Source organism: Balaenoptera musculus, chromosome 21, assembly GCF_009873245.2.
Source record: "Balaenoptera musculus isolate JJ_BM4_2016_0621 chromosome 21, mBalMus1.pri.v3, whole genome shotgun sequence".
In the NCBI taxonomy this organism is placed as follows: domain Eukaryota; kingdom Metazoa; phylum Chordata; class Mammalia; order Artiodactyla; family Balaenopteridae; genus Balaenoptera; species Balaenoptera musculus.
This window is the reverse complement of record NC_045805.1, coordinates 32,930,790-32,950,574: the sequence shown is the minus strand read 5'-3', so window position 1 is coordinate 32,950,574 and position 19,785 is coordinate 32,930,790. Positions and strand designations below refer to the sequence as shown.

General features: G+C 45.2%; 2 protein-coding genes across 5 annotated transcripts in view; one reads left to right on the top strand and one right to left on the bottom strand.

Moving 5' to 3' along the window:
• ASH2L (ASH2 like, histone lysine methyltransferase complex subunit) overlaps positions 1–10,567 on the top strand; it is a 38,031-nt gene extending 27,464 nt beyond the window's left edge. For all 4 annotated transcript variants that reach the window (XM_036838744.1, XM_036838742.1, XM_036838743.1 and 1 more), the window contains 6 exons: positions 3,625–3,792; positions 4,091–4,284; positions 7,442–7,534; positions 8,831–8,929; positions 9,654–9,713; positions 9,810–10,567. In XM_036838744.1, the coding sequence (XP_036694639.1) occupies positions 3,625–3,792; positions 4,091–4,284; positions 7,442–7,534; positions 8,831–8,929; positions 9,654–9,713; positions 9,810–9,917 (722 nt within the window). In that variant the 3' untranslated portion in view covers positions 9,918–10,567. The remainder of the gene's footprint in view (positions 1–3,624; positions 3,793–4,090; positions 4,285–7,441; positions 7,535–8,830; positions 8,930–9,653; positions 9,714–9,809) is intronic.
• Positions 10,568–11,235: 668 nt separating this feature from the next.
• STAR (steroidogenic acute regulatory protein) lies at positions 11,236–19,517 on the bottom strand. Its single transcript, XM_036838746.1, has 7 exons — positions 18,672–19,517; positions 17,593–17,706; positions 17,175–17,302; positions 15,885–16,043; positions 15,584–15,768; positions 14,602–14,695; positions 11,236–14,073 (listed from the first exon to the last, which is right to left on the bottom strand). The coding sequence occupies exons 1-7, from the start codon at positions 18,733–18,735 to the stop codon at positions 13,960–13,962; spliced, it is 858 nt and encodes a 285-aa protein (XP_036694641.1). The 5' UTR covers positions 18,736–19,517; the 3' UTR covers positions 11,236–13,959.
• Between the last annotated feature and the right edge of the window lie 268 nt (positions 19,518–19,785).

Sequence of the window (19,785 nt, the reverse complement as noted above, 5' to 3'; positions counted from 1 at the left end):
CATTATGTGGATGTACCTGGTTTATTCAACCACTCTGAATATGGGCACTTAGATTGTTTCCAGGATTTTGGATTCATCAAGAGGCAGTGAATAACCATGGGCTTGTGTGTTTTTATATTTTTGGTGGTATACGTTCATGGTTGAATTCTAGAAGTGGAATTGCTGGACCAAACGGTAAGTAAGTATATACCTAGTTTTGTTAGATATTGCCAAATTCCCCTTCACATGGCTGTGCCGGTTTGCATTCCCATCAGCAATGTAGAGAATGTTTGTTTCCCCATAACCTCACAAACAGAAGGTGTTGTCCTAGATTTTAATTTTGGCCAGCCTGGGAGGTGAGAAATGGAATCTCAGTGTTTTAATTTGTGTTTCTTTGAGTTTGAACATTTTCTTTCATGTTTAAGAGTCATTACCTTGTGAATTATGTTTGTGTTTTTTTATTTCCCATTTTTCTGTTGGTATTTTGGTCTTTTGTCCCTTTATGTGCTAGGGATGTTAGTTAGCCCTTTGTTTGTGGAATATGTTGTAAACATTTTCTCCCAGTTTTTCAGTTGTCTTTTAACTTTGTTTATGACTTTTTTGTCATGCAAAACTCTTTTTAATGTATAATAGTTCTTTTAATGGCATAATTTATTCAGTTATTCAGAGAATAGCATTCATTATCCATTAGAATGTGAAAGTGAATTTAAATAAACTACTTTTAGACAAGTGTACCTCATGGATTTCTTTGCTGTTTTTCTGAAGTATTAATGCAAATCCAGATAGCCTATTATTTCACCCATAGATATCTCAGTATTTATCTCCAACGAGGATTTTAAGAAACATAACCACTGTGCCGTTATCTTACCCGATAGAGGTGAATAATAATTTCTTAATTATTCCATACTCAGTCCATATTCACATTTCCACAGTTGTTTAAAATATGCCTCTTTCAGTTGTTTCTTTGAATTGAATCTAAACATGTCCATATAGTTATTCCATTGGGAAGCCCATTCATTATTTCTTGAATTGATGCTAAAAGCTGTAACACTTGTACTGATGCTAGTCATTCAGAAGTGAAGGAGTCGAGTGAAGTCACTTGGACGTAATCCCTCAGTTTCATGACCATGGTACATGGATCGGTTTGACTCCTGTGAGTGACAAGCATACTTTGATAGTAGGGAAGGGCCAAATAAGTGACTTCAGGGTTTAAGAAGTGAGCCTTGTCGTGTTTCGCTCTACATAATAACTATAATTCTGGAGGGGAAAAAATGGGAGAACACTGGCCCTTATTTAGCAGTAACATGTTAGAACTTAATACGTAGGATAGCAGTGGCTGCCTGCTGTTTATGCTGAGCCTTTTAAAAGTTAACAATAAATCTATATTGTATCTTTTAAACTTTTTATTTTGAAATAGTCTCAGATTTATTTAAAAAAAAAAAGTTGTAAGAACAGTACTAAACTTTTTTTTTTTCCTGAACTACTTGAGAGTCAGTTGCCATGATGCTGTCTCACCTTTGAGAACTTTGTTGTGTATTTCTTACAAACAAGGACATTCTCCTTGTGTTACCTAGTGCTGCATAACGAATTACCATAAAGCTTAGCATTCTAAAACTACCAGTGTTTATCATCTCATAGTTTCTGAGCGTTGGGAATCTGGGGGCAGCTTAGCTGTGTGGTCTGGCTCAGGAAAACTCAGGAAGTTGCAGTCAAGCTCTTAGCTGGGGATGGCGGTCTGTTTCCAAGATGGCTCAGTCACGTGGCTTTGACGGGACACCCTCAGGTCCTCACTATGTAGGCCTCTCCATAGACTGCTAATTTGTCCTCATCCATGGAAGCTAACTTCTCCTAGAGCAAGTTCTCCAAGAGAGCTGTAAAGAGTTTGACCTATCTTGAAGTGGGACAGTCACTTCAACTTCATTATATTTGTTACAAGAAATTAGTCGCTAAATTCAGCCCACACTCAAGTGGAGGGAAATTAGGCTCCACCTCTTGAAAGGAAGAATATGAAAGAACTAGTGGATATTTTTTTAAACTTTCACATCTTACAGAACTGACACAACAATCAAAATGAGGAAATTAGCATCTGATTACTACCATCCAATGCTCATGTTCTATCCAGGTTTCCCCAGTTGATCCAGAATGTCCATTATAGCAGAAGGGTCCAGTTGAGAATCATTTGCTGCATTTAGTTGTCGTGACTCTTAAGTCTTCAGTCTGGAACAGCTTCTCCATCTTTCCTAGACTTTGACCTTGACGCTTTTGAAAGTTAGAAGGCGGTTATTTTACAGAATATCCCTCAGTTTGGTTTCCTCTCCTTCCTCATGATCCAAGTTCTGCATCTTCAACAGGAATATCACAGAAATAATCTCACATACTACATCCAAGTCACAGTGTCCCTTCCAGTTGGTCTAGATTGTCCCCTTATGTTACATAATGGTTTCTTAGTAAAGTAAGACTCAAACTATACGCAAAGGTCGAGAGGTGAATACAGTGAAGCTCCACATAGTTTTCATCCAGATTTAACAGTTATCAAGGTTTTGCCGTATTTGTTTTATCTGCTCCTTTGTTTCACTGTCTCTTTTTTTTTTAATTTTTAAGAAGTAAGTCTCACCCTATGTACTCTTAAAAATATGTATCTCTAAAAAGTATGGAGTTTGCTTTTATAGCCACAAGCTCTTATCACACTTAGCAAAACATATAATTCCTTGCTATCATCTGAATTCAGTCCAAATCAGATTTCCTTGATTGTCTCAAATATCTTTTTATCTTCCCACAAAATACTTATTAATTACAAAGGGGAAATAGTAATTTTATAGTGGAGAAACCTGGAAGGCACCACCTTAACCAAGTGATCAGAGTTTAACATCACCATTTGGACAGCATGTGCTTCCTGACCTGACGTACTGAGAGGCCTGGCAGTACTGCAGTGGTGTCCCGGCAGAGGCATGACCTGGACCCAGACAGGAGGAAGCATCGGACAGACCTGTTTGAGGGACAGTTCTACAAACCAAGTGACCAGTACCCTTCAGAATGTCAGGGTCATGAAAGACCTGAGGAGACACAACAACTAGATGAAATGGGGGATCTTGGATTAGATCCTGGAACAAAAAAAGGATGTTATTTGGATAATTGGTTTAACTCGAAGGTGACCTATAGATTAATGTAACAGTATTGTGTCAATGTCAATTTTCTGGTTTTGATCCTTGTGTGATGGTCACAGATGGTGTTAACACTTGGCAAGCCGAGTGAAGGACATGTGAGGACTCCACTATTTTTGAAAGTTTGAAATTGTTTCAAATAAAAAGTCTTCTAAAGGGTGGTTTATTCACATCAGGATCCAAACACATTACAACTGGTTTGTTATATTTTAGGGAATAGACAAGTATAATTAGTTTTAACCTGCCATCTTAAATAATCCATTTAATAAAAACTGCTTACTTGACAGCTTTCTTCCTTTTTCTTTCTTTCTCCTCCTTCATCTATATCTGGAGACTTTTAAACTCCTGAACTAATATTTCAAATTCCTGACTTGATATTTCTGATTTTTTTATTTCGTTTTACTGGAGGGTAAGAGTTTGTGGCAGTTGTCTCCAAGTATTTCAAATAAGTTGCAGGCCTTTGTTTTAATCTCCATCACTGCAGCTCCCCAGTTAAAGATCTCCGATGACCGGCTGACTGTGGTCGGAGAGAAGGGCTACTCTATGGTTCGGGCTTCTCATGGGGTTCGGAAAGGTGCCTGGTACTTTGAAATCACGGTGGATGAGATGCCGCCAGACACCGCTGCCAGGCTGGGCTGGTCCCAGCCGTTAGGTAAGCTGGGGCTATGATACGGACGTGGCAACAGGTGGAGAGGTATAGACCATCTGGCTGAGCTTCACGACTTGTAGGCTTATTGGATTGTGGTCATAAAATTCAATTCCTGAGGGTTTAGGTGGTTTGCAGTTCCTAGGAATATTTTTATAATTCATTGCTTGTGAGAAATAGTTTGTTAGCCATTTTACAAAACTGGCAAAAAAAGTAAAAATAAAAAAGGAGTAGAATATTTTCCTTTAGCAAACCAGAGTTGACTTGCAGTTCTGACTTCCTGTGTATCTTTTTATTGGGACAGGTAACCTTCAAGCTCCCTTAGGTTATGATAAATTTAGCTATTCTTGGCGGAGCAAAAAGGGGACCAAATTCCACCAGTCCATTGGCAAGCACTACTCTTCTGGCTATGGACAGGGAGATGTCCTGGGGTTTTATATCAGTCTTCCTGAAGACACAGAGACAGCCAAGTCACTGCCCGATACCTATAAAGATAAGGTGAGTCTGTCCTCCCGAGAGATTCCTGGGTTTGAAGACCCGTGGCAGCTGATGCCTTCAACTATGTGTTCTCTTAGTGATGCTTATCCATTTACATCTTTCCCAACGTTTCATTTTGAAAATTTTAAGACATAACAAAATTGAAAGAATTTAAAAGTCAGTGTGCAGATACCCATCACCTAGATTCTGCCATTAACATGTTATCCATTCATTCCTCCACCCACATACCCACCCACCCACCCACCCATTCATCCATGTTTTTTTAACCCCCCGCCAAGTACTTAAGGGTGCATATCATTAGCTAGAGATTAACTTTTGTTTAGTTTTTTCTTTTGATATAAAATTTACAATATAAAATGAAATGTACAAATTTTAAGTGTATGTTCACTGAGTTTTGAGGTTGAGCCAAACCCCTGTGGAGACGCTGAATCTTACACCTCAGGAAGTTCCCTCAGACTCCATCCTAGTCAGTGCCAGCTCCTACCCCCACTGAGGCGACCACTGTTGTGAATTTTTCCCCGCATCACAATTCTGTTCCATTAGTTTTGCTTGTTCTTGAACTCATGTAAATGGAACCATGCAGTGTGTGATCTTTTGTGTCTGGCTTTTATTGTTTGTCATAATGCTTTTGAGATTCTTCCATGCTGTTACAGGAATCTGTGGTTTGTTCCTTTTTACTGCAGGGTAGTTTCCATTGTGCAATACCACAGTGCTTGCCTATATTCCTATTAATGGACACTGGGGCCATTTCAAGTTCGGGTTTATTATACATAAAGTTGCTATGCATATTCTTGTACAGACCTTTTTTGTCAACATGTTTTTATTTCTTTTTAGTCATTGCCTAGAAATAGAATTACTGGGTCATTATACATTTAGTTTTATAAGAGATTGTCAGACTCTCCATTCCCACTAACAGTGTATGAGTATTTTAGTTGCACTACATCCTTGCTAGCATTTGTTGTTATCAAACAATTCTAGCCACTTTGGTGGGTGTGTAGTAGTATCTCGTTTGGTTTAAATTAGCATTTCTTTGGTGACTAATGATATTGGACATTTTTTCATGTGCTTACTGGCCATTCATCTGCTTTTGTGAAGTTTCTGTTCAAATATTTTGACTTTTTAAAAAAATTGGGTTGTTCGTCTTCTTAATGAGTTGTAGGAGTTCCTTCATATATTCTGGATTACAGTCTTTTGTTGGAAATGGCTTTTTAAAAAGTATTTTTCTCCTACTCTGACTTTTCTGTTCATTTTCTTAATGGTGTCTTCTGATGAACTGAAGTTCTTAATTTTTATGAAGTCCATCTCAGATTTTTCTTTAGAATTATATTGCTTTCTATGAGTGAATAAATCTTTGCCTGCTCTCAGGAAGTCATGAAGATATTCTTCCATGTTTTCTTTGAAAACATGGTGTTAGCTCTTACATCTAGGTTTCTGATCCACCTTGAATTCATTTTTGTGAATGACATGGAGTAGAGGTCAAGGTTAGGTTTTTTTTAAATATAAATTTACTTATTTATTTTTGGCTGTGTTGGGTCTTCGTTGCTGCACGTGGGCTTTCTCTAGTTGCGGTGAGTGGGAGCTACTCTTCGTTGCGGTGTGCGGGCTTCTTACTGTGGTGGCTTCTCTTGTTGCAGAGCACGGGCCGTAGGTGTGCGGGCTTCAGTAGGTGTGGCACGCAGGCTCTAGACTGCAGGCTCAGTAGTTGTGGTGCACGGGCTTAGTTGCTCCGCGGCATGTGGGATCTTCCTGGACCAGAGCTCGAACCCGTGTCCCCTGCATTGGCAGGTGGATTCTTAACCACTGCACCACCAAGAAAGCCCCCAAGTTTAGGGTTTTTTTCTGTGTTGATATCCACTTATTCTAGCCCCATTTTCTGAAAACTCCTTTCCTCATTTCTTTGGTTCCTTTTGTGACAGTCCAATGACTGTGGAGATCTATTCCTGGGCTCTCTGTTCCGCTGATCTATTTGTTGACCTTTATTTCTGCCAGTGCCACACTGTCCTGATTATGGTAGCTTTAGAGTAAGTGCTTAAATCTGGTGGTGTCTCCTCCAAGGTTGTTCTGATAATAAGCAGTCAGAGCACATTGTATTGGTGGCATCACACTGCTGACTTTCGTCACTCCTGCCACCACCTAGAACCTTCAACCACATGAGTGCTTGGTTCTACAGTGCACAGAGGTCTACAGTTACCGCGAGGATACTGTTGGAATCCTTAAAATTATTTACTGTTTCATTTCCATTATAAAAATTTGTTTTTAATTTGAATAAGCAATTACTAATATGTCCATAAAATGGAATACTGTGGATCTGTTCAGAAGCTACATATCTACTATGTAGATATAAAATGACCTCAGGTGTATATTGTTGAATGAAAAAGTCAGGATGCAAATCAGAATAGATAGTATGCTGCCATTTGTATGCCTTTTAATTTTGAAGATATTAATATATGCCAAGACTTTCTAGAAGGATACCTGGACACTGGAACAGTGATTGCTTTTGGCAACAGAAAACTGAGTGTGGAGGGACATGGTGGGAGAGATAGTCTTCATTTTGCGTTCTTGTATACCTCTTGAATTTTTTTCACCACGCTCAGTGTATGTATGTGTGAAAAAATTCAAATTTAAGAAAATGAATGTCAGAGAATTCCCTGGTGGTCCAGTGGCCAGGACTCCACGCTTTCACTACTGAGGGTGCAGGTTCAATCCCTGGTCAGGGAACTAAGATCCCATGAGCCACGTGGTGCGGCCACAAAAAAAGTTAAAAAAAGAAAATTAATGTCATATGTTTACCTGGGAATGAATAGTTAAACAGAGTCTTGGGAACCAATAAGAAAGGAGTGACCCAGAGACCACCTGTGGGAGAAACAGGTAGGGAACTAGGAGGGAAGGAAGTGACCCCCCCCCCCCAAATCTTGGTAAGGGCCTTTTGTGAAAATATTTAATGAGCGTGTGCCATCTGGTAATTCTTAAGACACACATAGTTGTTCAAAATCTAACAAAGCTGACTCTGCAAAGATTTTAAATTTCTGTTCAGAACACAGGGACTCAGTGCTATTTGTGTGAATCTGGCTTTTTTTTTCCCCCCCATGATCATGTAGCTGATGCTTCATTTTTCCTTTTTTTTTTTTTTTTCTTTCCTTCTCTCTTGGTTTTCAAGGCTTTGATAAAGTTCAAGAGTTATTTGTATTTTGAAGAAAAAGACTTTGTGGATAAAGCAGAGAAGAGCCTAAAGCAGACTCCCCATAGCGAGGTGAGTCATGGTCATCAAAATGTCAGAATTAGAAGAATTTGAACATTGGGTCCAACCCCCTTATTATGAAAGTGAGGGAATTGAGGCCCACAGGGTGGATGAAGGGATTTCTGCTAACAGAGCAGCAGCAGGGCCGGCGCACTCTCCTGCCTGCCGTGTTTTGTTCTTTTGGGCTACCTGCTGCTGCCGTGAGAGGGATGACCTGGATTCTTAGAGAAAAGGGGGTATAAAACAGTGGCCAAATAAAGTCTGAGGGCAATTGAGGAAGCAAGTCAGAGATACTTAATCCTTTGTCAGAGGAGGTAGCAAGTGCGGAAGGAGGAAACTGGAATAGGAGATTCAGGGCCTCGCTGTGTGACCCGGGGGGCGGCAGGAGCTGTGATGGCTCGTTCAGTGCCTTCTAGAACTTTCCCTGCCTCCCTTCTCCAGGGTTGTTGGGAACATGTTTGCCCAAGGTCATAGCACAATCAAAGAAGGGCTGGTGCATCTGGACCAACCACAAGGGCCCAAAATAGAAGGGGAAGGGATGGAAGAAAGTTCTGAGCTGGAAACATTTTTCCATAAAAATGCTGTGAAGCCACCTGCATCAGTAATAGAAGCAAATGTAGGAGAAATAAACTAGGATTCCGATTGTCTTTAGAGAAAAAGTAGTAAAGGGAAACAGTTAATTGAGCTAAGGAGATAATACAGCCAGAAAATACAGCCAGGCAGAAGATAGCTCTTGCTGGGAAGAAGAGGTAGAGAAAGTTACTTCAGAAAAAGGAGCCTTTTCTGAAGTCCATCCATAGTGGTTAAGAGAATATTCAGGATAGTTTCGAGAGAGAAAGGACAAAGAAATGAGGATTCAGAGACTTTGACAGAAGATCCTGCGAGATTTTCAAGTAGAAATGCAGAAGTGAGGACTCTGAAGGAAGGGACAGATAATGAGCTCAAAGGGTTAGTTCCAAGGGATCGTTACCTTTTTATAATTTAATAAACAGTGGAACTTTTGGTATAATCGGAATTCAGAAAGCAAATAAACCTGAGGACCAAGAAAAAAAAAAAAAAAGCACCATTGCACCTCAAAAAAAAAAAAAAAAAACCTGAGGACCAGCTGGAATAGTGCATGTAGATAGGCTCTGAAAAATCTAAGGTATTATATAAATGTCAGCTATTGCTATTACACAAGCTACATGCTATTCTTAGGATTTCTTCAAGTGCTGCCACCATACTGCTAATAAAGGGTTCTCCAACGGAGTTCTTTTTCAGTTTGTTCTTTTTAAAAATTCTGAAGTAAAACCGTGGTTTTTGTTTCAGATAATTTTTTATAAAAATGGTGTCAATCAAGGTGTGGCTTACAAAGATATTTTTGAGGGGGTTTACTTTCCGGCCATCTCGCTGTACAAGAGCTGCACGGTACGTATCGCCTGTTCATCCTGTGAACACAACTTGAGGGAGATAGGTGGACGGCTGTGGTGAAAGAGCCATAGATGGGATTCTAGAAGGAAATCTGAAAGGCCTAGGAGTGGGATGGGAGCGTATTCCTCCTGTTACTGCTTGTTCCAAAAACATGTGGGTCCTCCAGGAAGTATCTGCTTGGACAGATAAAGATCATGCAGTTATTGTAAAGCCCCATACCTTTCCTTTGGATGTGCTGTGTGGCCACTGTTGTTCAGTGTAAAGGATCTAAAGTATTTACACGCATAAATCAATTTGGTGTTATGTGTTGTGATAACCTACCATCATTAGTAACTGTTGCTTATAGTGATTTTTTAAAAAATATGATCCAGCATGAAGGGACTATCATTAGAGCCTACCAGCTAAAAAAACCAAACTATTTGAAAAGGCAGTGCCTGGAAGTTTCCATGTCCTCTTACTCTGTCAGTAGCCCCCATTGAAGTAATATAAGGAAATCTTTAGGTTATAGACAGGAATCAGCACAAGTTTATTTTATTTACCTAATTCTTGATGGCTAATGTATATTGACCACTTTTAGCAGTATTAATGTGTATCATTTGTTTCAGTTATACCGTGAATATCACAGCTACATTTAAAGCGAGAAATTTCCCATGTCACGTGAAGGTGTTCACTACTTTCTTCTTTTGTTTCTTCATGTCTGCTTGGATTGAATTTATCCCAGGTCTCCATTAACTTTGGACCATGCTTCAAGTATCCTCCAAAGGACCTCATGTACCGCCCTGTGAGTAACGTTGAACGTGTCTGCGTGCATCCTCAGGCTTCTTGCTGCACTTCCTCCAGTCTCACCTCCCCTCTCTGTTCCTTGTTCCTCCCGCAGATGAGTGACATGGGCTGGGGCGCTGTGGTGGAACACACTCTGGCTGACGTCTTGTATCACGTGGAAACAGAAGTGGATGGGAGGCGGAGTCCCCCGTGGGAACCCTGACCAAGTCCCCTTTTCTTTGCAGACACGGACTTCCTGGGGAATAATATGAGCGGGTTTTGTTTTTGTTTTTTAACTGTGGCAAATGTTTTCCCGAAGATACTGCAGAACACGGCCTCTGCTGTAGCAAATTAGAGGCCGGGTGGGTCTGAGAGAGACTCCCTGCCCTTCAGCACTCCCCCTTCTATCATGGCTTTTACTTCGTGTGCCATTCCCAACAGCTGCCGACCCTGGGATCCCATAAGCGCCCCGTGAACTGGGCCTGTGCCATGTACCCCACCAGCTGAGACTTGCTGCTTACTGTGTTTTCTAAGGAGTGGGTAACCTTGCCCAAGTAGCTAACATGTTTAAAGACATGTCCTTCTGCGGGCATTGCTTCCATCCCGCCTGGTTCCCAAGGAAGTGGTGGGCCTGTTTCTGAGAACAGCTGAAATCCATGGCTGTACATTCCAAACCAGTTTAACAGCTCTTTCCTTTCGCCGTGGGTGTGTTTTTGTTATTAATTTTGAGGTGTACCTTTGAACACTGGGATCTCTGAAACTACTAGGTCTGTAGAACTATACTTGTGAAGGGAACTTGCTTGCAGCTTTAACAATTAGAAACTCTTCCCAAATAAAACTTGTCTTCGAGTGTGTGTGGCACTTTGCTTCCCTTTCAGGTTGGGGTCCATGTGGCGACAGTGTCGGAACAGTAAGGCACTCTGAGGAAGGGGAGCCAGCCTTGGAGGAGAGACAGGTTTCTATCTCCACCCTCCCCCGTTGTTCGTTCCCTCCAGCCAATTTGACCACCCCCTCTTATCCTGTGAAACCCGACTCTCAAGAAGGTGAACAGGGGGCACTTCCCTGGGGGTCCAATGGCTAAGGCTCTGCGCTTCCAATGCAGGAGGCCCAGGTTCGATCCCTGGTCAGGGAACTAGATCCCACATGCCGCAACTAAAGATCCCACGTGCCACAGCTAAGACCCGGCACAGCCAAATAAATAAATAAATAAATAAATTTTAAAAAATTAATTAATTTATTTATTTATTTATTTTTGCCTGCGTTGGGTCTTTGTTGCTGCACGTGGGCTTTCTCTAGTTGCGGCGAGCGGGGGCTACTCTTCGTTGCAGGGTGCGGGCTTCTCATTGCGGTGGCTTCTCTTGTTTCGGAGCACAGGCTCTAGGTGCGTGGGCTTCAGTAGTTGTGGCACGCAGGCTCAGCAGTTGTGGCTCACGGGTTCTAGAGTGCAGGCTCAGTAGTTGTGGTGCACGGGCTTAGTTGCTCCGTGGCATGTGGGATCTTCCTGGACCAGGGCTCGAACCCGTGTCCCCTGCATTGGCAGGAGGATTCTTAACCACTGCGCCACCAGGGAAGTCCTAAATAAATATTTTTTTTTTTAAAAAGGTGAACAGGAACTTAAAAGGGTAAATGGTCTCCCTCCAGCTCTTCCCTTTGAACTTGTGTGTTGATCTGTGCAGGTTATCTTCCTGCCTTGCTTATCTTCCTTTGTAATACATGATGATTAAAGGACAGTTTTCAGAAGACTAAAAACTAGAATGTAAGAATGAGCCTTCCCCAGGGTCCCTGAGTGCTTCCCTGTCCCCCTTTTAATCAGTGGCAATGCAGTCCTCCCAGGATTGCTCCAGACTTCCCTGCGTGTAACTTCCTACCTAGGTTAATAGAGTGGTTCACCAAGAGTCCGGTAATATGTTGCCAAGGATCCCCATATATTATGCCTGTTTAATTTCCCAAATTTCAAGTGACTGTTGGTATCTTAACACAGAAGCTTTGACTAATGTATTTGTCTCCTAATGAATCACCCAGACCCAGGGTCTTTGTTTCGGTCATTCCACCTCTCTTAACAGGAAACCCAACAGAATCAGGCTGAGGTCTATTCATTCGTGGTCTTATGGAGCAGACTTGGTTATAAAGCTTCTGGATCATCAGGGTTTGAAGAACTCTAAGTAAACGAGGATGGTGTTATCTAGAGGAAGCTGGAGATGAATTCTTTGTAGCATGAATTACCACACATGTAAGTTATGCACCCACTCTCCATTTAAATGATCAAATTAGGGGTTTGTGCATTTCGCTTTCATAAATTGGAGGTTACAGAAATAATGATTTTTGCCTGTTTATACTGCGTATTCTGTGTGTGTGTTTTGATTAGATTCATTTGAAGGGCTCAAAGAATACCCACTCTTCTTATAGTCCTATATAAAATGGTTTCTGTAAGCAGATCATCACTGACAATTCATTTTATTCCAGTGTAAAATTAAACAAGTGAGAAAATATCTCCCCAGGTACCTCAAAGACACAGTTGCATAGTTTGAAAAAGGCAAATTATAATCAAACTCAAAACCATGGTGTGTGTTGAAAGCCCATTTCTTTACTCTCAGCCTGTTCTCTTGAAACCGGAGCATATGTTGCTCTACACATCTTTCAACAAGTAACCCTTCCTCTTAGCTGGGAGTAGATGATAATTCTGTTCTGGAAACACTTTTACAATTATCCCATCTCACTCTGAAGCTCCTGGCTGGATAAACATAATTTCATCTATGCCAAAAATAGACTACTAAGAAACAATCAGAATAAATATTAATAAATATCTCTATCAGTTGTAAATTCTCAGTACCTCAATAAATTATAACAGCATTCCTGCTACTGCTCATTTGTTTAATAAATAAGCTAGAATTCTAATTCCAAATGGTGTAAATCATCAATGCTGTTAGCACTGGAATGGAAGAGCTTCAAGTGATTATGGAATGGAAAAGCTTCAAGTGATAATGGTTAGGTTTTCATCCTACTTATACATTTTAGCCAAATAACCCCATCTCAACTTACATTTTTTTAAGCACCAATTCTCTGAATCTTGGAAAGGGATTTTGCTGTCACCCTATCACCCCTTCTTCCAGCCATCTCCTCCAAAATAGTAAAACATTGACCTGTTAAAGCAGAGAAATTGGCAGCCCCGAGTCAAGCTAAGAGGAAATGTAATAGACTCCAAACTAAAGATTCAGCTCCCTTTTTAGGTCTAAACAATCACTAATGGGAAAGTAATAAAATTTGCTTTTGTTTGATTTTATCTTAGTAATACCATTCTGTCACTCGCCTTTGGTTCTATCCTTTTAATTAGGTAAATAAAAATCTTCAGTCATAATCTTCATCTTCCAATGCCCGTTAATCAGCTACCAGCTATAAAGTTCTTTTAAGAACTGATTTAGTCTTGTGCTTATCCTGTAAATTAAATTTTTATGAAAGATTCTGGTGACAGATCCTCCATGATTGAATGACCTAAGTCCCCTGGAGTTTTTCCTTTGAATGAGGTAGGGGACTTAGTTTAACTAATTAAAGTCTTCATCCATGACTCCTTTAGTATGAAGTTGCAATTTGCTAGCATGGATTTTAAGAGTAGAATTTTAAAACAGGTACAGACTAAAGTTTTTGTGTTAGTTACGATTCTTTATTCTGACTACTGCTCATGGAAGAAGTAGGGGAATAAGTCTGATAATTAGTGTTGTATTTTTTCATTAAGATAACTTGAACTAGAGTTCCGGACAGTATCTGCTGTGGGAGTTGCTTGTTCTTTGGCGCAGTTCTCTGCCATCTTGGTGGAGGAGCAGAGGGTTTCAGGAGGCCCTGTGTAAGACCTGCTGTGTCTGCACATGTGGCCCACAGGGAACGGCGCTCTCGAGCTCATCGAGCATGCGGCCCTAATCCTTGTATTTTGCACCCTCTGCACCCTGCGTTCGTTAACTGGTAGCATGTTAAAGATGTTTCTAGGTAGACAAGTAAGGACCCAGAAAAAAAAGTTTTACAAATATTTTGGGACTCCTAGGCTTCATTTTACAACTAATCAGTGAATGAAGTTAAAAGAGCCTTGTCCCCACTTTCTTGGTACTAAAATGTTACCCATCTGAGTTCTAGTATCATATTGGAAATGCACCACCATCCCATCCCACTGTCCCTGGATGAAGATCTTTAACAGACTTGTAGGCTTCCAGCAGAGACCTCCTCGTGAGCCTGCAAGCGTGCTCAGCTGGGAGCCGTTAGCAGCAGCAGGCTGGTCTTCAACACCTGGCTTCAAGAGCGGGGCGGGACTCCAGGCGCTTGCGCAGGTGGTTGGCAAAATCCACCTGGGTCTGCGAGAGGACCTGGTTGATGATAGTCTTTGGCAGCCATCCCTAGAGTTGAAGGTAGAAGAATTTGGCCATCTTGTGGGTGACATTCCGCTCTAGACACTGCCATGCCCGATCACACACCTGGTGGGTTGCCTAGGCTTGGCCTTCTAGCTCTGTTGGTACGTGCCCCCGTTCAGTTGATCAGGGTCAGGGGCTGGAGGACTGCATTACTGCCCTGCTGTCATGACCGTGTCAGAAGCGCTGGATTTGCTGTCCAGACAGATTTCAGCCCTGTCTTCCCAGCGGTGTGACCCTGAGCTAGCTACCATACCTTCTTGGGCCTAAGTTTCCTTCTTTCTAAAAATAACTACAGAATTGAAATTTGATATGAGAAGTAAGAGGGAGCCAGTGCAGGCTTCTGAGGTGGTGGAATAGCAGTTAGGCCATCACTCCAGTGTCCCCTCTGCAACGGTCCAGTTCCCTCAAAGTGGAGGCTCTTTCCAGGTGTGTGCGGGATGATGTGGGAGCCGTAAGAGCTTACTTTGCTCACCGCCGCCTGTCCCGAGCCGCCCCCCGCCCCCCGCCCCTTACCTTGAGGTCGATGTTGAGCAGCCAGGTGAGTTTGGTCTTTGAGGGGCTTCCAGCCAGGGGATGGAGCACCATGCAGGTGGGGCCGTGCTCAGCTCTGCCGGGTGAAGACACGTCAGGTCAGGAGGACAAGGCTGAGTTCTCGAACACTGACTAGTCTTCCCAAATCTCATCAGAGAAGTGTCCTTTGCCAAGGGTGACATTTAACAGTTGGCACGGTTACCAGCTTATCAGAACAAATGCTGATTGGAGCTGGAGCTGAAGCCTGGAGGCCTCCTGCGGTGCCTTTTAGTCGCTGGATGACGGGGAGGGTCCAAGGAAGAGGGTCCAGGGTGGTGCTGGGGCCCCTGGGAGGACTCAGGTAGCAACCTTGTTCTACGTGGTATGGTTCTGTTTTAATCAACATTACAGTGGGACCTGAGCATACCAGCTAAACCTCAGCCCTACTTCTTTTTTTTTTTTTTTTTTAACATCTTATTGGAGTATAATTGCCTTACATTGTTGTGTTAGTTTCTGCTGGATAACAAAGTGAATCAGCTATACGTATACTTATATCCCCATATCCCCTCCCTCTTGCGTCTCCCTCCCACCCTCCCTATCCCACCCCTCTAGGTGGTCACAGAGCACCGAGCTGATCTCCCTGTGCTATGCGGCTGCTTCCCACTAGCTATCTGTTTTACATTTGGTAGTGTATATATGTCCATGCCACTCTCTCACTTCGTCCCATCAGCCCTACTTCTTGTTTTAGAAAATTACTAAGGTTCTTAAACTTGCTGGGAGGGTCAGGACAAACTGGTTATGTAAGTGTGGCCAGTCTTGTCTTCCCCCCGCTGCGATGGAAAATGAGACTTCCTCTGTGAAAGGAAGCTGAGGGTAGGAGCCAAGGATGGGTTTCTTAGAGCTGGGGATGCATCACGCACTTGACAGGTGCATGTCCCCAGCCTGTGTTAGAAAAGGGAGCTTTTGAGGCTGCTGCCAGTGTTACCTGATGACGCCCTTCTGCTCGGGCATCTCCCCGTAGTGTGTGGCCATGCCAGCCAGCACACACATGGAGCCCCGGCGCTTGGTACAGCGCACACTCACGAAGTCTCGGGGCCCCACAAGGTTTCCTGCCGCCTCTGCGGCCAACTCGTGAGTGATGACTGTGTCTTTTCCAATCTTCTGCAGGACCTGCCAGGCCACAGAGAACCAGAGTCACTACTCAGCCAGGTGGGGGGCCGAGGCACACCGCAGCTCACAGCCCCCTCCCGACTGCTGTGGCCATCCTTCCGCCTGGGCCTCCCCACCTTGATCTCCTTGACATTCGGGTTCCACTCGCCCATGGCCTCCATGTGCTCCACGAGCTCTTCGTAAAGCCTCTCCATGGGCTGGTCCACTACCACCTCCAGCCGGAACACCTTGCCCACGTCTGGGATCACTTTACTCAACACTTCGTCCCCATTCGCCTATCGGCAGGGAAGAGAGGAGCCCCAAGGGAAAGGTTAGAAAAAAATATTCCTGGCCGAGGACACGTAGACAGTGCCGGGCAAGGCAGGAGGGGAACAGCCAGGGGAACTCTAGGCTAAGCCTGAGTAAGCCTGGAACCATCTCTGATTAAGGTAGAGGAGGTCATCTTTCCTGCCGCCTGCCTCGTATGTCTGCTGAGGACTGGGGAGGTAACCTGCCTGTTCCCTGGGCCCTTTTTTCTTGGGTGTAAATGTTGATGGGTGTGGGTAAGTGCCACCTGAGAAGGCCCTTACTTGACTTCAGAAGCTCAAAGATCCTGAGAGAGACGCACCTGGGAGCAGGGAATGTGGTTTACAACCAGCTAATTTCCCACACAGGTTTTTTTAAAAGTCCAATCCCTCATTTTACACCAGAGGGATGTAGGGCCAGAGAAGGTCAGTGAGATGCCCCAGGACCCTTAGCTAAGAGCATTGCTGGGCCTAGCTCCCAGATTTCCCAACTCGCAAACTTGTAGTCTCTTAACTTTGAGAACTTGGAGAAGGAAAGATCTCACCTGAACTTTGGCCAATGGGCAGCATGTGAGCTTTTGGTGAAGATAAAGCCACCAAAGTCTCGGTAGAGCTGTTGGCCTTTAACACACGCCTTGTTCCCAGCTCCCAGTGAAGGGGCAGTGGTCAGGAGCAGAGCACCCCAGAGGGCCTTGGGCCGCCTGTATCCCAGTGCAGCCCTGTTGCGAGTGAGCCCAGGTCACCCCTGCGAGGTCAGCCATAAGGCGGGCTAACAGCACAGGCACTGCGCTTCAGCACTGGAACTCTGACCCAGTGGGGATGAGGCCTCTGCCGCCCCTGGAGTCCCCGTTTTGCATGGTCTGAATGGGTGTACAGTGCATTTGGAGGGTAGCTAAGGATGCAGGAACAACATTTCTCAAACGTGAGTCTCCAGGACATCTTTGTTGGAGGAAAGGGGTATCTGGGGATATATTCTTGGGAAAGGAGAATTCTCAAACTGCTTGCTGCCCAGTAGACTGTTGCACAAGGCCGGACTTCTGAGAGGAGTAGAGACCCCAGCTGGCCTTGAGCAGATGGCCCGCAAGAGCGAGGAGCTGTGGGTTCCTCCGCACCCACCCTTACCTGCTGGCTCTCCTTCTTCCAGCCCTCCTGGTCACTGAGGATGCCCAGGGCCCTCTGCATGGCCTCCTCTCCCTGCTGGATATAGGCCAGTTCATGGTCGCTGTAGAGCGTGTCTTCCAGCTGAGAACCTGGACACAAAGCCACGGAGAGGCTGAGCTTCCTAGCCTCCCACGAGCTTTCACCCCTTTCATCTCTGAAGAGCCCGGACCAAAGCCATATGGTCCAGCCTGCAGGTTAAGTTAGACACGGGGGACAGGGAGGGGGTCTCGCCATGAGCAACGCCATTCCCATCAAAGTGAGTGAGGACGGCTGGGGGATGCGGGGGGAGGGACCAGAGCCACATGCACATCCTTTGCCCCCCCCCCCCCCGCCCGGAGCTCCCCGCCGCTGGTAGAAGCCCAGAAGCCTCAGCACTTACCGAGCAGGGAGCCGCGACGCCGAACCTGGTTAATCCAGGCAGCTGGGGTCGGGCCCCCCGGGGCCCTCCGGTTCAGCTCCTGGCCGATGGCCAGCACAGCCTGGTGCCTCAGCCCTGCAGGGAAGGGAGGGAAACTGTCGCTTAGGAGCAGAAAAGCCCCTTAGAGAACGTTCCACCCCTTCATCTCATCACAGAGGAGGAAGCTGGCCTGGGGCAGAAAGTGACTTGATCAGGAATACCTCCAGGGCCCAGAAACCAGCCTGCCTTCTGGGCTGGCCGGGCCTGGAGGCGGGGGCCACACTCAAGCTTGCTGGTTTCCTTCTTGAAAGGGAGAGAAGCTTTGAACAACCTATCCTGCTACAGAAGGGGAATTACAGCCACCAGTCCCCTGAGGTCTGTGTGGTTTCTGCGTGAGTAACTGCTCCGTGTGCCCGGGGGTTCCCGCTGATCTAGAGAGAAGAGCCCCACGCCGGGTACAGGTCTTCCAAGTGCGGCTTCCATCTAAACAGTGGCCACTTGAACCCAGTGTAATTAGAAAGGACTTGCTTAGGTTTGTGGTCCCTTCAGCGACAGCAGGGAATTGACTCCAGTGACCCTGGTTTCTGCCTCCTGACTGATGACAACGAGACTCCCCACCTCACCCACCTTCCCTCTCTATGTGCTCCTCGGCTGTCTTACTCCCCTTTCTTGTCCTTCTCCCCGTCTCCCGCCTGCCCTGCCTCAGGCTTGCCAACACAGCTTCCCAGAGTCACTGCGGCTCAGACTTCCCTGGCACCCTTGGTACCCATCCCAGAGAAAGGCAGAGTCAGGAAGAAGCCAAGACAGCTCGGAGCCCTGGAGGGGAGGCTGGGGATGACAGAGTCTGGAAGGCACCCAGGAACCTTCGCATCCAGCTCCGTTCTTCAGCGCGGGGGACACTGAGGTATGGGGTAGGGGGAAAGGCTTGCACAGGCTCCCCCACTGAGCAGCACCCCTGGGACTTGAGTGGCCTGTCCCTCCCCCCCCCAGGCGCACACTTTCCCCACTAGACATTGCCTGCGGGCTCCTGGTCACCCGGACAGGGGGGCCCAGGAGCTCACCCTTCATGTTGCGCATGTGTCTGTAGGAGCTCCCGGCGCACAGCTTGAACGTGGCGAGGAGCATGGTTCCCTGGCGGTGGGGGCAGGCGTGGAGGCTGGCGGTGGTGCTTCTGGCCTCTGCTCCTCTCCTCCTGGGCCTGTCAGGGTTGGCCTCTGGGTCCTGCAGCCGCGGCCGGACCGTGCGTCCTGCGCCTTAAATGCCTCCAGCCGAAGGCTGTGTTTCATCATCAGGAGATAAAAAAGCCATCACTCATAGTGTAAAGGAAGGCACCAAGGATAGAGGGATTGCCTCACAAGGAGCCTTTGGCCATTTGCAGGGAGTGCGGGCGGGGGTGGGGAAAGGGCTTGGGAGGCTGCTGCCTGACGGGGTGGATGGAGGGGAGAGAAAAAAAAGGAGCAGCAGAGGTCAAGGCAATTTAGAAAAAAGTATGCACATGTGACAGTGGTTCTCAAGCAGCAAGCTGTTTAAAATGCAGCTTTGTAGCCCTCATGCTCAGAAATTCCAGATTTAACAAGTCTAGAATTGAGAAACCTGAAACCTCTGAAACCTGTATTTAAAAAAAAATTCCCAGGTGATTGCCATGAAGGTATTCTGTGAACTGTACACTAGGCTTTGAGAAGCTCTGCCCTGGGAGAGCACCCAGGGCTTCTGATAGGGGACAGGCAGGCAGAGCTGACAGAGGCCACCCAGCCCCAGGGTGAGGGGCCTGAAGTCTCGGGAGGAACGGCGCTCCCACCCGGTTCTACAAGAATCAAGTCATCACCCCTGCGGTCGCTGACCTACAGTACACCCTGGAAGGAATTCAGGAAGACAATTAGGATGAGGCACGCTGTGCTCTGGGAAAACAGGCAAAGTAAGCCTTTAGACAGTTATCAATATTATAATATTTTAGAAAGTTTTTATGAATCTGGATTCTTACATCTTATACTTAGAAAAGCACTAAAATCATGAACGGAGAAACTCGTCGCTTGTGACCAGGAGCAACCTTCTACCAAAATGTGTGCTTGAGTGCAGGTACCCTTCACCTAAATCACACATAAGCCAGCGTCCCCCTTACCTCTCCCTCTTTAGAGCAGTTCCTCAGAGCTATCTGAGAGGCTGTTTCCCAGGCTA

Bases quoted from the DNA above. Each gene is read 5' to 3' on its own strand.
- STAR (XM_036838746.1), bottom strand. From the start codon at position 18,735: ATGCTCCTCGCCACGTTCAAGCTGTGCGCCGGGAGCTCCTACAGACAC. The intron at 15,769-15,884 runs GTGGGGAGGCCC...GTGGCCTGGCAG, and splicing joins CGAATGTCAAGGAGATCAAG to GTCCTGCAGAAGATTGGAAA. The intron at 14,074-14,601 runs GTAAGGGGCGGG...CTTCAACTCTAG, and splicing joins TGCTCAACATCGACCTCAAG to GGATGGCTGCCAAAGACTAT.